The sequence below is a fragment of the Eleutherodactylus coqui genome, chromosome 12 (genome assembly GCF_035609145.1).
Source record: "Eleutherodactylus coqui strain aEleCoq1 chromosome 12, aEleCoq1.hap1, whole genome shotgun sequence".
Taxonomy (NCBI): domain Eukaryota; kingdom Metazoa; phylum Chordata; class Amphibia; order Anura; family Eleutherodactylidae; genus Eleutherodactylus; species Eleutherodactylus coqui.
This window is the reverse complement of record NC_089848.1, coordinates 89,747,987-89,763,543: the sequence shown is the minus strand read 5'-3', so window position 1 is coordinate 89,763,543 and position 15,557 is coordinate 89,747,987. Positions and strand designations below refer to the sequence as shown.

The 15,557-nt window shown below is 37.3% G+C and overlaps 1 protein-coding gene across 2 annotated transcripts in view; it reads left to right on the top strand.

Moving 5' to 3' along the window:
- VPS50 (VPS50 subunit of EARP/GARPII complex) overlaps positions 1–15,557 on the top strand; it is a 185,871-nt gene that overhangs the window by 145,172 nt on the left and 25,142 nt on the right. Inside the window, exons 18-20 of one of the 2 annotated variants that reach the window (XM_066585550.1) lie at positions 11,513–11,689; positions 12,793–12,911; positions 13,851–13,948. In XM_066585550.1, coding sequence (XP_066441647.1) covers positions 11,513–11,689; positions 12,793–12,911; positions 13,851–13,948 — 394 coding nt within the window. Of the gene's footprint in view, positions 1–11,512; positions 11,690–12,792; positions 12,912–13,841; positions 13,949–15,557 lie in introns of both variants that reach the window. The other variant, XM_066585549.1, reaches the window with a different exon arrangement.

Here is a 15,557-nt window from a genome sequence, read left to right as displayed (position 1 = left end):
AACTGCTCATTTAATATTTTCTTTTTCTATGAACCACTCTACCCTTTATCTCTTTAAACCACAACTTATGATCTTTTGTTGGGCAGGTGGCCAATTGCTAAATCATTAGAAGAGTTAGAGATTCTGGAAAACACATTAACAGTCATGATGATGAATAACAGGATCACGTCTCCTCATCTTCTCACTCTCATCCAGCAGATTGTTACTTTGTTTTCATAGAATATTTATGATTAATGGCTAAGCTGGACTTCTGACACCGTGACGGCCGCAATAATTATTTCTATATCATATTGCTCATGTCCCTCTGATTTAAAAAGTGAAAGAAATTAGAATGAGGGACTCTAGCAATAATAGAGATTTCACTGTCGCTCTCCTAGGCGCTGCAGAACAACATCTTCGTATTACAACAAGCATCATTGAGCGATTCATTATAAATTATGTAATTAATATAATCACCACATTCCATAGCATGTTAATAACTAATATAATTTACAGGAGGAAACCATACAATACTGCTACTGTAGCACTACATATGAGACTGCTATAATATTGCTCCTATATACAATTATAGAAATACTAAAATACTGCTCCTTGTGTACAGAGTTATAACTGCTATAACTATTATTATACTGCCCCCTATGTACAAGAATATAACTACTATAATACTGCCTCCTATATACAATAATAGAACTACTAAAATACTGCCTCTATGTACAAGAATATAACTATTATTATACTGCCCCCTATGTACAAGAATATAACTACTATAATACTGCTTCCTATGTACAGGAATATAATTACTATAATACTGCCCCTATGTACAAGAATATAACTACTATAATTCTGCCCCCTATGTACACGTATATAACTACTATAATACTGCCACCTGTGTACAAGAATATAACTACTATAACACTGCCCCCTATGTACAAGAATATAACTACTATAATACTGCCCCCTATGTACAAGAATATAACGACTATAATACTGCCGCCTATGTACAAGAATATAACTACCATAATACTGCCTCCTATGTACAAGAATATAACTACTATAATACTGCTGCTATGTACGCGAACATAACTACTATAATACTGCCCCCCATGTGCAAGAATATAACTACTATAATACTGCTCCCTCTGTACAAGAATATAACTACTATAATACTGCTCCCCATGTATAAGAATATAACTACTATAATACTGCTCCCCATGTACAGGAATATAACTACTATAATACTGCCTCCTATGTACAAGAATATAACTACTATAATACTGCTCCCCATGTACAGGAATATAACTACTAGAATACTGCTCCCCATGTACAGGAATATAACTACTATAATACTGCCCCTATGTACAAGAATATAACTACTATAATACTGCTCCTATGTACAAGAATATAACTACTATAATACTGCTCCCCCATGTACAAGAATATAACTACTATAATACTGCCCCCCAATAGACAAGACTATAACTACTATAATACTGCTCCCTATGTACAAGAATATAACTACTATAATACTGCTCCTATGTACAAGAACATAACTACTATAATACTGCCCCCCCATGTACAAGAATATAACTGCTATAATACTGCTCCCTATGTACAAGAATATAACTACTATAATACTGCTCCTATGTACAAGAACATAACTACTATAATACTGCCCCCCATGTACAAGAATATAACTACTATAATACTGCCCCCCATGTACAAAAATATAACTACTATAATACTGTCCCCTATGTACAAGAATATAACTACTATAATACTGCTCCCTATGCACAAGAATATAACTACTATAATACTGCTCCCTATGTACAAGAATATAACTACTATAATACTGCTCCCCATGCACAGGAATATAACTACTATAATACTGCTCCCCATGTACAGGAATATAACTACTAGAATACTGCTCCCCATGTACAGGAATATAACTACTATAATACTGCCCCTATGTACAAGAATATAACTACTATAATACTGCTCCTATGTACAAGAATATAACTACTATAATACTGCCCCCCATGTACAAGAATATAACTACTATAATACTGCCCCCCATGTACAAGAATATAACTACTATAATACTGCCCCCCAATGTACAAGAATATAACTACTATAATACTGCCCCCAATGGACAAGAATATAACTACTATAATACTGCTCCCTATGTACAAGAATATAACTACTATAATACTGCTCCTATGTACAAGAACATAACTACTATAATACTGCCCCCCCATGTACAAGAATATAACTACTATAATACTGCCCCCCATGTACAAGAATATAACTACTATAATACTGCTCCTATGTACAAGAATATAACTACTATAATACTGCTCCTATGTACAAGAATATAACTACTATAATACTGCCCCCCATGTACAAGAATATAACTACTATAATATTGTCCCCTATGTACAAGAATATAACTACTATAATACTGTCCCCTATGTACAAGAATATAACTACTATAATACTGCTCCCTATGCACAAGAATATAACTACTATAATACTGCTCCCTATGTACAAGAATATAACTACTATAATACTGCTCCCCATGCACAGGAATATAACTACTATAATACTGCTCCCCATGCACAGGAATATAACTACTATAATACTGCTCCCCATGTACAGAAATATAACCACTATAATACTGCCTCCTATGTACAAGATTATAACTACTATAATACTGCCTCCTATGTACAAGAATATAACTACTATAATACTGCTCCCCATGTACAGGAATATAACTACTAGAATACTGCTCCCAATGTACAGGAATATAACTACTATAATACTGCCCCTAGGTACAAGAATATAACTACTATAATACTGCCCCCCATGTACAAGAATATAACTACTATAATACTGCTCCTATGTACAAGAATATAACTACTATAATACTGCCCCCCATGTACAAGAATATAACTACTATAATACTGCCCCCCAATGGACAAGAATATAACTACTATAATACTGCTCCCTATGTACAAGAATATAACTACTATAATACTGCTCCTATGTACAAGAACATAACTACTATAATACTGCCCCCCCATGTACAAGAATATAACTGCTATAATACTGCTCCCTATGTACAAGAATATAACTACTATAATACTGCTCCTATGTACAAGAACATAACTACTATAATACTGCCCCCCATGTACAAGAATATAACTACTATAATACTGCCCCCCATGTACAAAAATATAACTACTATAATACTGTCCCCTATGTACAAGAATATAACTACTATAATACTGCTCCCTATGCACAAGAATATAACTACTATAATACTGCTCCCTATGTACAAGAATATAACTACTATAATACTGCTCCCCATGCACAGGAATATAACTACTATAATACTGCTCCCCATGCACAGGAATATAGCTACTATAATACTGCTCCCCATGCACAGGAATATAACTACTAGAATACTGCTCCCCATGTACAGGAATATAACTACTATAATACTGCCCCTATGTACAAGAATATAACTACTATAATACTGCTCCTATGTACAAGAATATAACTACTATAATACTGCCCCCCATGTACAAGAATATAACTACTATAATACTGCCCCCCAATGGACAAGAATATAACTACTATAATACTGCTCCCTATGTACAAGAATATAACTACTATAATACTGCTCCTATGTACAAGAACATAACTACTATAATACTGCCCCCCATGTACAAGAATATAACTACTATAATACTGCCCCCCATGTACAAAAATATAACTACTATAATACTGTCCCCTATGTAAAAGAATATAACTACTATAATACTGCTCCCTATGCACAAGAATATAACTACTATAATACTGCTCCCTATGTACAAGAATATAACTACTATAATACTGCTCCCCATGCACAGGAATATAACTACTATAATACTGCTCCCCATGCACAGGAATATAACTACTATAATACTGCTCCCCATGCACAGGAATATAACTACTAGAATACTGCTCCCCATGTACAGGAATATAACTACTATAATACTGCCCCTATGTACAAGAATATAACTACTATAATACTGCTCCCTATGTACACGAACATAACTACTATAATACTGCTCCCCATGTACAGGAATATAACTACTATAATACTGCTCCTATGTACAAGAACATAACTAGTATAATACTGCCCCCCATGTACAAGAATATAACTACTATAATACTGCTCCCCATGTACAGGAATATAACTACTATAATACTGCCCCTATGTACAAGAATATAACTATTATAATACTGCTCCTATGTACACGAACATAACTACTATAATACTGCCCCCCATGTACAAAAATATAACTACTATAATACTGCCCCCTATGTAAAAGAATATAACTACTATAATACTGTCCCCTATGTACAAGAATATAACTACTATAATACTGCTCCCCATGTACAGGAATATAACTGCTATAATACTGCCTCCTATGTACAAGAATATAACTACTATAATACTGCTCCCCATGTACAGGAATATAACTGCTATAATACTGCCCCTATGTACAAGAATATAACTACTATAATACTGCCCCCCATGTACAAGAATATAACTACTATAATACTGCCCCCCAATGGACAAGAATATAACTACTATAATACTGCTCCCTATGTACAAGAATATAACTACTATAATACTGCTCCTATGTACAAGAATATAACTACTATAATATTGCCCCCCCCCATGTACAAGAATATAACTACTATAATACTGCCCCCCATGTACAAGAATATAACTACTATAATACTGCCCCCCATGTACAAGAATATAACTACTATAATACTGCTCCTATTTACAAGAATATAACTACTATAATACTGCTCCTATGTACAAGAATATAACTACTATAATACTGCTCCTATGTACAAGAACATAACTACTATAATACTGCCCCCCATGTACAAGAATATAACTACTATAATACTGCCCCCCATGTACAAGAATATAACTACTATAATACTGCTCCCTATGTACAAGAATATAACTACTATAATACTGCTCCTATGTACAAGAACATAACTACTATAATACTGCCCCCATGTACAAGAATATAACTACTGTAATACTGCTCCCTATGTACAAGAATATAACTACTATAACACTGTCCCCTATGTACAAGAATATAACTACTATAATACTGCTCCCTATGTACAAGAATATAACTACTATAATACTGCTCCCTATGTACAAGAATATAACTACTATAATACTGCTCCCCATGCACAGGAATATAACTACTATAATACTGCCTCCTATGTACAAGAATATAACTACTATAATACTGCTCCCCATGTACAGGAATATAACTACTATAATACTGCTCCCCATGTACAGGAATATAACTACTATAATACTGCTCCCCATGTACTGGAATAGAACTATCATAATACTGCTCCTATGTTCACGTACATTACTACTATAATACTGCTCCCCATGTACAGGAATATAACTGCTATAATACTGCCCCTATGTACAAGAATATAACTACTATAATACTGCCCCTCATGTACAAGAATATAACTACTATAATACTACTCACCATGTGCAGGAATATAACTACTATAATACTGCCATACAAGAATATAACTATTATAATACTGCTCCTATGTACACGAACATAACTACTATAATACTGCCCCCCATGTACAAAAATATAACTACTATAATACTGCCCCCTATGTAAAAGAATATAACTACTATAATACTGTCCCCTATGTACAAGAATTTAACTACTATAATACTGCTCTCTATGTACAAGAATATAACTACTATAATACTGCTCCCTATATACAAGAATATAACTACTATAATACTGCTCCCCATGTACAGGAATATAACTACTATAATACTGCTTCCCATGTACAGGAATATAACTGCTATAATACTGCCCCTATGTACAAGAATATAACTACTATAATACTGCTCCTATGTACAAGAACATAACTACTATAATACTGCCCCCATGTACAAGAATATAACTACTGTAATACTGCTCCCTATGTACAAGAATATAACTACTATAACACTGTCCCCTATGTACAAGAATATAACTACTATAATACTGCTCCCTATGTACAAGAATATAACTACTATAATACTGCTCCCTATGTACAAGAATATAACTACTATAATACTGCTCCCCATGCACAGGAATATAACTACTATAATACTGCCTCCTATGTACAAGAATATAACTACTATAATACTGCTCCCCATGTACAGGAATATAACTACTATAATACTGCTCCCCATGTACAGGAATATAACTACTATAATACTGCTCCCCATGTACTGGAATAGAACTATCATAATACTGCTCCTATGTTCACGTACATTACTACTATAATACTGCTCCCCATGTACAGGAATATAACTGCTATAATACTGCCCCTATGTACAAGAATATAACTACTATAATACTGCCCCTCATGTACAAGAATATAACTACTATAATACTACTCACCATGTGCAGGAATATAACTACTATAATACTGCCATACAAGAATATAACTATTATAATACTGCTCCTATGTACACGAACATAACTACTATAATACTGCCCCCCATGTACAAAAATATAACTACTATAATACTGCCCCCTATGTAAAAGAATATAACTACTATAATACTGTCCCCTATGTACAAGAATTTAACTACTATAATACTGCTCTCTATGTACAAGAATATAACTACTATAATACTGCTCCCTATATACAAGAATATAACTACTATAATACTGCTCCCCATGTACAGGAATATAACTACTATAATACTGCTTCCCATGTACAGGAATATAACTGCTATAATACTGCCCCTATGTACAAGACTATAACTACTATAATACTGCTCCTATGTACAAGAACATAACTACTATAATACTGGCCCCCATGTACAAGAATATAACTACTATAATACTGCTCCCCATGTACAAGAATATAACTACTATAATACTGCTCCCCATGTACAAGAATATAACTACTATAATACTGCTCCCCATGTACAGGAATATAACTACTATAATACTGCCTCCTATGTACAAGAATATAACTACTATAATACTGCCTCCTATGTACAAGAATATAACTACTATAATACTGCTCCCCATGTACAGGAATATAACTACTATAATACTGCTCCCCATGTACAGGAATATAACTACTATAATACTGCCCCTATGTACAAGAATATAACTACTATAATACTGCTCCTATGTACAAGAATATAACTACTATAATACTGCCCCCCATGTACAAGAATATAACTACTATAATACTGCCCCCCAATGGACAAGAATATAACTACTATAATACTGCTCCCTATGTACAAGAATATAACTACTATAATACTGCTCCTATGTACAAGAACATAACTACTATAATACTGCCCCACATGTACAAGAATATAACTACTATAATACTGCCCCCCATGTACAAGAATATAACTACTATAATACTGCCTCCTATGTACAAGAATATAACTACTATAATACTGCTCCTATGTACAAGAATATAACTACTATAATACTGCCCCTATGTACAAGAACATAACCACTATAATACTACCCCCCATGTACAAGAATATAACTGCTATAATACTGCTCCCTATGTACAAGAATATAACTACTATAATACTGCCTCCTATGTACAAGAATATAACTACTATAATACTGCTCCTTTTTACAAGAATATAACTACTATAATACTGCTCCTATGTACAAGAACATAACTACTATAATACTGCCCCCATGTACAAGAATATAACTACTATAATACTGCTCCCTATGTACAAGAATATAACTACTATAATACTGCTCCTATGTACAAGAACATAACTACTATAATACTGCCCCCTATGTACAAGAATATAACTACTGTAATACTGCTCCCTATGTACAAGAATATAACTACTATAATACTGCTCCCTATGTACAAGAATATAACTACTATAATACTGCTCCCCATGCACAGGAATATAACTACTATAATACTGCCTCCTATGTACAAGAATATAACTACTATAATACTGCTCCCCATGTACAGGAATATAACTACTATAATACTGCTCCCCATGTACTGGAATAGAACTATCATAATACTGCTCCTATGTTCACGAACATTACTACTATAATACTGCTCCCCATGTACAGGAATATAACTGCTATAATACTGCCCCTATGTACAAGAATATAACTACTATAATACTGCCCCCCATGTACAAGAATATAACTACTATAATACTGCTCCTATGTACAAGAATATAACTACTATAATACTGCTCCTATGTACAAGAACATAACTACTATAATACTGCCCCCCATGTACAAGAATATAACTACTATAATACTACTCACCATGTACAGGAATATAACTACTCTAATACTGCCATACAAGAATATAACTATTATAATACTGCTCCTATGTACACGAACATAACTACTATAATACTGCCCCCCATGTCCAAAAATATAACTACTATAATACTGCCCCCTATGGAAAAGAATATAACTACTATAATACTGTACCCCATGTACAAGAATATAACTACTATAATACTGCTCTCTATGTACAAGAATATAACTACTATAATACTGCTCCCTATATACAAGAATATAACTACTATAATACTGCTCCCCGTGTACAGGAATATAACTGCTATAATACTGCCCCTATGTACAAGACTATAACTACTATAATACTGCTCCTATGTACAAGAACATAACTACTATAATACTGGCCCCCATGTACAAGAATATAACTACTATAATACTGCTCCCCATGTACAAGAATATAACTACTATAATACTGCTCCCCATGTACAGGAATATAACTACTATAATACTGCCCCTATGTACAAGAATATAACTACTATAACACTGCTCCTATGTACAAGAATATAACTACTATAATACTGCCCCCCATGTACAAGAATGTAACTACTATAATACTGCCCCCCAATGGACAAGAATATAACTACTATAATACTGCTCCCTATGTACAAGAATATAACTACTATAATACTGCTCCTATGTACAAGAACATAACTACTATAATACTGCCCCCCATGTAGAAGAATATAACTATTATAATACTGCCTCCTATGTACAAAAATATAACTACCATAATACTGCCTCCTATGTACAAGAATATAACTACTATAATACTGCTCCCTATGTACAAGAATATAACTACTATAATACTGCCTCCTATGTACAAGAATATAACTACTATAATACTGCATCTATGTACAAGAATATAACTACTATAATACTGCCCCCTATGTACAAGAATATAACTACTATAATACTGCCCCTATGTACAAGAATATAACTATTATAATACTGCTCCTATGTACACGAACATAACTACTGTAATACTGCTCCCCATGTACAAGAATATAACTGCTTACTGCTGTTTTGGAGTAATTACTTTACAATCAGAGGTGAAGAGTAATTTAGTTGATCGCCTTTCCTGACCGTTTGTGTAGACTTGATTTTCTGCGGTCTTCTCATACAATGCATCTCTATAATAGTGTATTATGTACACAGCAGTTGCAAAATGCTCATCAGTCATTATTTACAATTATGCTATTACATATAACATAACATATGAGGAGTCGGTCGATGAGGCTTTTATTAAAGGTTCTAATTTTAAAATATGAAAGAAGTAACCTGTGTATATACAAGGCAATCTCCAGGCTTTGATATTAAATGCTAATGCTGAGATAATTGAAACTTCGTAGGACAATTTCTTAGTCTATTATGTGACTATAGATGTTTGTACACCTTCTGACTACCGTTTTGCAATTTTATATACATAACCATATAAAATGTTGAGTACATTTGTAGATGCATTACAATATTATATCCTGTACTGATCTTGATTTACATCCTATATTGTACTCCAGAGCTGCGCTCACTATTCTGCTGGTGGATTGATTCGCTGTGTGCGTACATTACATAACGTTTGATCAGTATAGGATAAGTAATAGTCTCTGTACTCCTCTAGAGCTGCACTCAGTATTCTGCTGCCTAACAACATAGCTGTGCTCCTATAGTCTAGGGAAGGAGTTCTACATGTATCAAATGACTGTACAGTGCATGTTGTAAACGACACGTAATGCAAATTCGAAGCTCCAGTGCAAGGTCTGTACAAGTGTTCAGTCTGCAAGAAATAAGAATTGCAGCTCTGAAGCCTACAGAATTATGAATACAGCTCTGGAGTATATTACAGGCTATTACTCAGAACCAGTACCCGGTACATAACTGTAGAACTTGTAATTATACATTTATTTAACTTTTTAGGTAGATAAGACCTAAACTGCAAAACTGCTGATTATCATTTCTAGCTTTTTGTCACCTGCTTTCTAGAACTTCTGAATGGTAAATGTTCTTCTTGATGGGGGTCATGTGATCAATTGGGTCATCGCCAAGCAACTATTTATCATTAGAGATGAGCGAGTATACTCGCTAAGGCTCGAGTATCTCCCCGCTCGTCATTAAAGATTCGGGGGGCGGGGAGCTGCGGGGGAGAGCGGGGAGGAACGGAGGGGAGATCTCTCTCTCCCTCTCTCCCTCCCGCTCACCGCTGCAACTCACCTGTCACCCGCGCCGGCAGCCGAGTCTTTACAGACGAGCGGGAGGATACTCGGCTAAGGTACTACTCGCTCGAGTAGTTAGCCTTAGAGAGTATACCCGCTCATCTCTATTTATCATATATCCTTGAATATGTAATTACAGTGTCAAGTATTAGGGTGCCTTTACATGGGCCGATAGTTGCCTGAGTAATAAAGAGTCATTATGGGCGACCCGTGCAAAAACAGGCCCCGACATGGCCCCAAATCGCTCACTTCTCAGAGTTGCTTGGTTTTAAACTCCCCTAAAGTCAAGCAACTATCAGAACGTGTAAATTACTGCCTGTCTACTCTAAATGGCGGCGGGCGGCTGGAAGGGTCTTGTGATGCGCTCCGCCTCCATTCAGTAAAAGCACAAGAGCGATAACTGTTGGGACGGCTGTTGGGCATTTAGCAGTCGTGGTGTGTAAAAATATCTTTACACGTGCGTTCACACGTTGTGGAATTCTGTGGATTTCCTGCAGCTTGAACACTGCAGCACAAACGTTTACTATCAAAGTAAATGGGATTAAAGCAAAGCCGTTCACATGTAGAGGAAAAAAACTGTACCTCTAACCTGCAGACCATCCACAACAAATCAGCAGCATTTCCACAACGTGTGAACGCACCCTTAAAGTGGCTTTAAATTAAAAAAATAGTTCTTTGCTGCCTGTTGCTACCACTAGGGGGAGCTCAATGCATACAGATTTCTACAGCTGCTACTAAACTCTGTTATATGCAGTGAGCTCCTTCTAGTGGTGGCTGCAGACAGACTGAACCTCTTTCCTGTAAGTATAAGAACTCGTTGGACCATGTCCCACTTCTGCAAAAACCTTTCTTTTTTTTCTTCACCCGCAGGAATTTAAGTGTTTGGGACAATCTCGCTCTCCCTCCATGTCTCCAAGTAAACAGGCCACTTCCGCTGATGCCGCCGTCGTTTCATTATTTGAGCAGTACACCAGTGGAGGGAATCCCTTTGAGATACAATGTGTATTAAAAGACGATGAAACCGAGGATGTTCTTGCTGCAAATGGGGTAAGAAGTGCTTCCAAGAGATGAGTCATGTTGGGGAAGCAGAGGGTCACACTGCTGGAAGCCTCAGCGATGGAAATGAATCGGTATTCATTGTTCTCGGTGTATGCCCCAATGTGGTGGTCCTCCTGGCACAAGAGCTGCGCTGGACGTGGCTCTCAGCTAAGTTATTGAGTCAGGGCATCTCCTCCATTACTTTAATATACCCCTATAGGACATATTTCAAGAAGTAGTCTCAAGCAGTCTATTGGATGGATGGATTTAAACAGGTGGTCTCGTTCTAACCGTCTGCTCATTTGTACCCAATTGACCCTCACATTTATGTCACAGGCATGTCTTAATAGGCAAAAGCATGGCAGCTCTGGGGGCTTTTAGAAGACTCCAGGCTACCATGACACTTAGACCGCACCCCATAGTCTTATTGCACGGGGCCGTATGGAACATCTCAGTCCCGTTTGGGATATTTAAATGCAGCTTTCAGAATTAACAGCAGCATGTTAAGGGTTAACAGCCACGATTGGAGTTATCTACGATGGTCTTAGTTGCCAAAGACAGCTGATACCCACTGTGTATGGTAGTGGCTCTGCTTCTGAGCCTGCTCCATACAAAGCATATACTGCCGATGTCTATATACGTCCTAATTGCATGTGGCAAAGGCGGTGGGGACATATATTCCCTAATGGCAGTAGGGAAGGAGTTAAAGGGGTTGTCCATTTACAGATTAGCTTTTTAAAATTAGATCCGAATGCTGTAAAAACAAACTGCCCTTCTCTTCCTCAGTCCTGGCAATCAAGTGCTGCAGCCTCACTATTCTCCTGGTCTGTGATGACAGAGGAGGTCAGGTGACTATTAGCCGCCAATCAGAGGCCACAGTGCCGCCATTCAAACTCCTGGCATCATGGCTTCCAGGATGTGAGCGCTGATACTAGAAGAATGGTCAGGCAGTGGTCACCTGACTTTCGCTGTCAACCGCATCTGTAATTGTCAGTGTGTTATCAGCGAATGAGAGGATTGTCATTTTCAGACCATTCTACCTAAGTGATAAAATTAGCCCTGCAAATATGATATTCTGCTAATATAAACCAGCGTAACATCTTGTCTTGTAGTACGAGTCCGACGAGCTGGAGAAAAGCGCTTATCAGGAGTACGACAGTGACAGCGACGTAGCTGAGGAACTGAAGAGGGATTATGTTGATGAGCAGACTGGAGATGCGCCATCAAAAAGGTGACCGCACCCGATAACGTGATTGTCACTTGTCCCCGTAGGCGGTAAAGACCAAGGAGGCAGCACTAGAGGGCGAACCCCGGAAAACTCGGAAAGAGCTCTCAGCACTCCAACAAAATGTAAAACATAATGCGTTGGATATAGGATGTCCGTTTTAAAGGGGTTGTTTGCTTTAGAAATCTCATTTTCATACCCTATTTTAGTGAACCCTGAGCTAATAGAGGAGGGTCCTCAGTTCAAAACCCCCAACTTTTAGTTAGAATGGAGATTGGTAACAAAGTGAGTCTCTCCCTCTGGAGGACCTGTTCTATCCTGCTTTACAGAGACAGCTCATTGATGTGAATGGCTGCTATGCAATACCTTACTTTTCCTGTAGGAGTGCTGTAAGGAAACAATACTTATTGCCAGGTTTCACCACAGATTACAGTTGATCCCTGGAGATCCCAGTAGGAGGCACTGTCTGATAGGCTTATTTTTAAGGATCTCTTCAGACAAAAAAAAGTGTGTTAAACTATATATGAGACCGTTTAACCCCTTAGTGACTTATGACGGATTGATCAGTCATGGGTTTGCAAGGGATTATATGAAACAGGCTCGAGAGCTGAGCTCGCTTCATCCATGGCAGCTCTTGCTGCCAGCAGTGGACAGTGTTGGAACTAGTTCCACTTGCAGCTGGTTATTGATGACTGTGGCAACTAAGTAGCTGGCCAAAGGGGCGGCTCCCTCTGAATGTTCCAGTGGATTGCCATAGCAGCCTTTTCCGGTAGAGAGAAGAGCCCGGTAGCCATCCTGCAAGATGACCGCTGTATTCTGATTGCGAAAACTTGACTCCCAGAAGAACAGCCGTTTCCGAAATCAACCACTTGTACTCATTTCTTACTATCGCTGCTAGTCTTACGTTTTCCTTACCACAATCTTATCTTAATGAAGTATTTCTAGGGAGACCCTGAGGAGTCGGAAGAGATCCGATTACAGTTTGAACAAGGTGAACGCGCCCATCCTGACGAACACTACACTGAACGTAATAAGGCTTGTGGGTAAGTCGTGCTTTCCTGATTAATTGTCTTTAACGACTCTTCCTATTAATTTATGTCCTGCGTCTTTAATCTGACAGGCAGGTAATGTAAACACGCACTGTCACATTCATAATTGAATTAGAAAATGGAAATGACTGCTCCGTCCTGTTATGGTTATTACTGGGAACAAGCAGAGGTTGGGGGCTATCGGCTTATATAGGAAACCGGGTTTAACGGTCTTTGCTAGTGGAGTTAATTATTTTTTCATATCCTATGCTTTTAATTAACTTCTTTGCTTCATACATTGTCTCAGATTTGTACGTCTAGAGAATAATAACATTCTACACGGTATACAATAGACCGATAAGACTCTGTATGCAGCTCCCTGGCGGGAGGGGCTGGAGTCGATCACTTCCTGAAGATTCGAGCACTGTAACCTCTTTATCCTGAGCATCGTGGGGTTCCTGGCAGTCAAACCTCCTCCAATCAGAAGGTTACGTCTATCCTAGCACCCAGGCTGCGCCATGAAATTATCCCCCCCAGCAATTGCTCCACCTCCATCAGCCTGACCTGTTGACACCTGACAAGGAGGAGTCATTGATTCTTGAAGCTTGTGCCAAATTCTGACCTCCCATCAGCACGGTGCAACAGAAATCAAGATTCATCTGACTAGGCGATATTTTTCCAGTGCTCAGTCAACCAAATTTTTGCACTTTTTTGCCCACTGGAGTCGCACTTTTCTGTTTCTCTTAGACAGCTATAGTTCTGGAACTGGTCATCGGCTGTTAGAGCCTATTCTTGGTAAGGAACGCCAAGTTGATTACTCGGACACGTTAGTTGGAGCACCGATGTTGTATTCGGCTGCACCACCTATTCATCAGAACAATTCTTGATGTCCTCCTTTGACCCCTTTCATTGCCAATTTCTTTACATCCACAGAATCCCCTTTTGCTGGTTGCTTTTCTTTGATCATAGTGTTCTCTGTATACCCTCCACACCGTTACATGAGAAAACCCCAGAAGGTTGGCAGTGTATGCTGGCCTCGACTAGTCTAGCATCGATGACCAGGCCTCGTTGGAAGACAATCGGATCACTGGATCTTCACCTTCCAAATAAGCAGCGTCTATAATAAAATGTCCATTTATTGTATTATTATTTTTTGTTGATTTTTCATATTTTTGTTCGCTGTTTTACAAGACAATTTGGGGATATTGAATTCCTGGAAATGTACAAGTACGATCAGGTTGATTAGAATAGCAGATTACGAGGACATCACATAAAGGTAGTAATTAATAATAATCAGTGAGAATTCTCTTCCACATCTATAAATATACGGTACAGGAAGAGGCCGCAGCTGTAAGCCTTAGATAAAAAAGATCTAATATCAGATTATATTTAAAGGGACGTTGTACAAGGCATCTTTGCTTCGTAAGGTTATAAGTATTAGAACTTTCTCAAGAATTCCCTCAAGTCAGAAGAAAGTGTTACTTCAAAGTAAATGCAATTATTCAGCCGATGTCTGGGATTTAACCTCAGAGGACAGAGTTACGTTGCAGATTGTGATAAATGCCATCAGTATTTCATCAGAGAAATCTTAATAAATCACCTTTAACACACAATTTATGTTGAA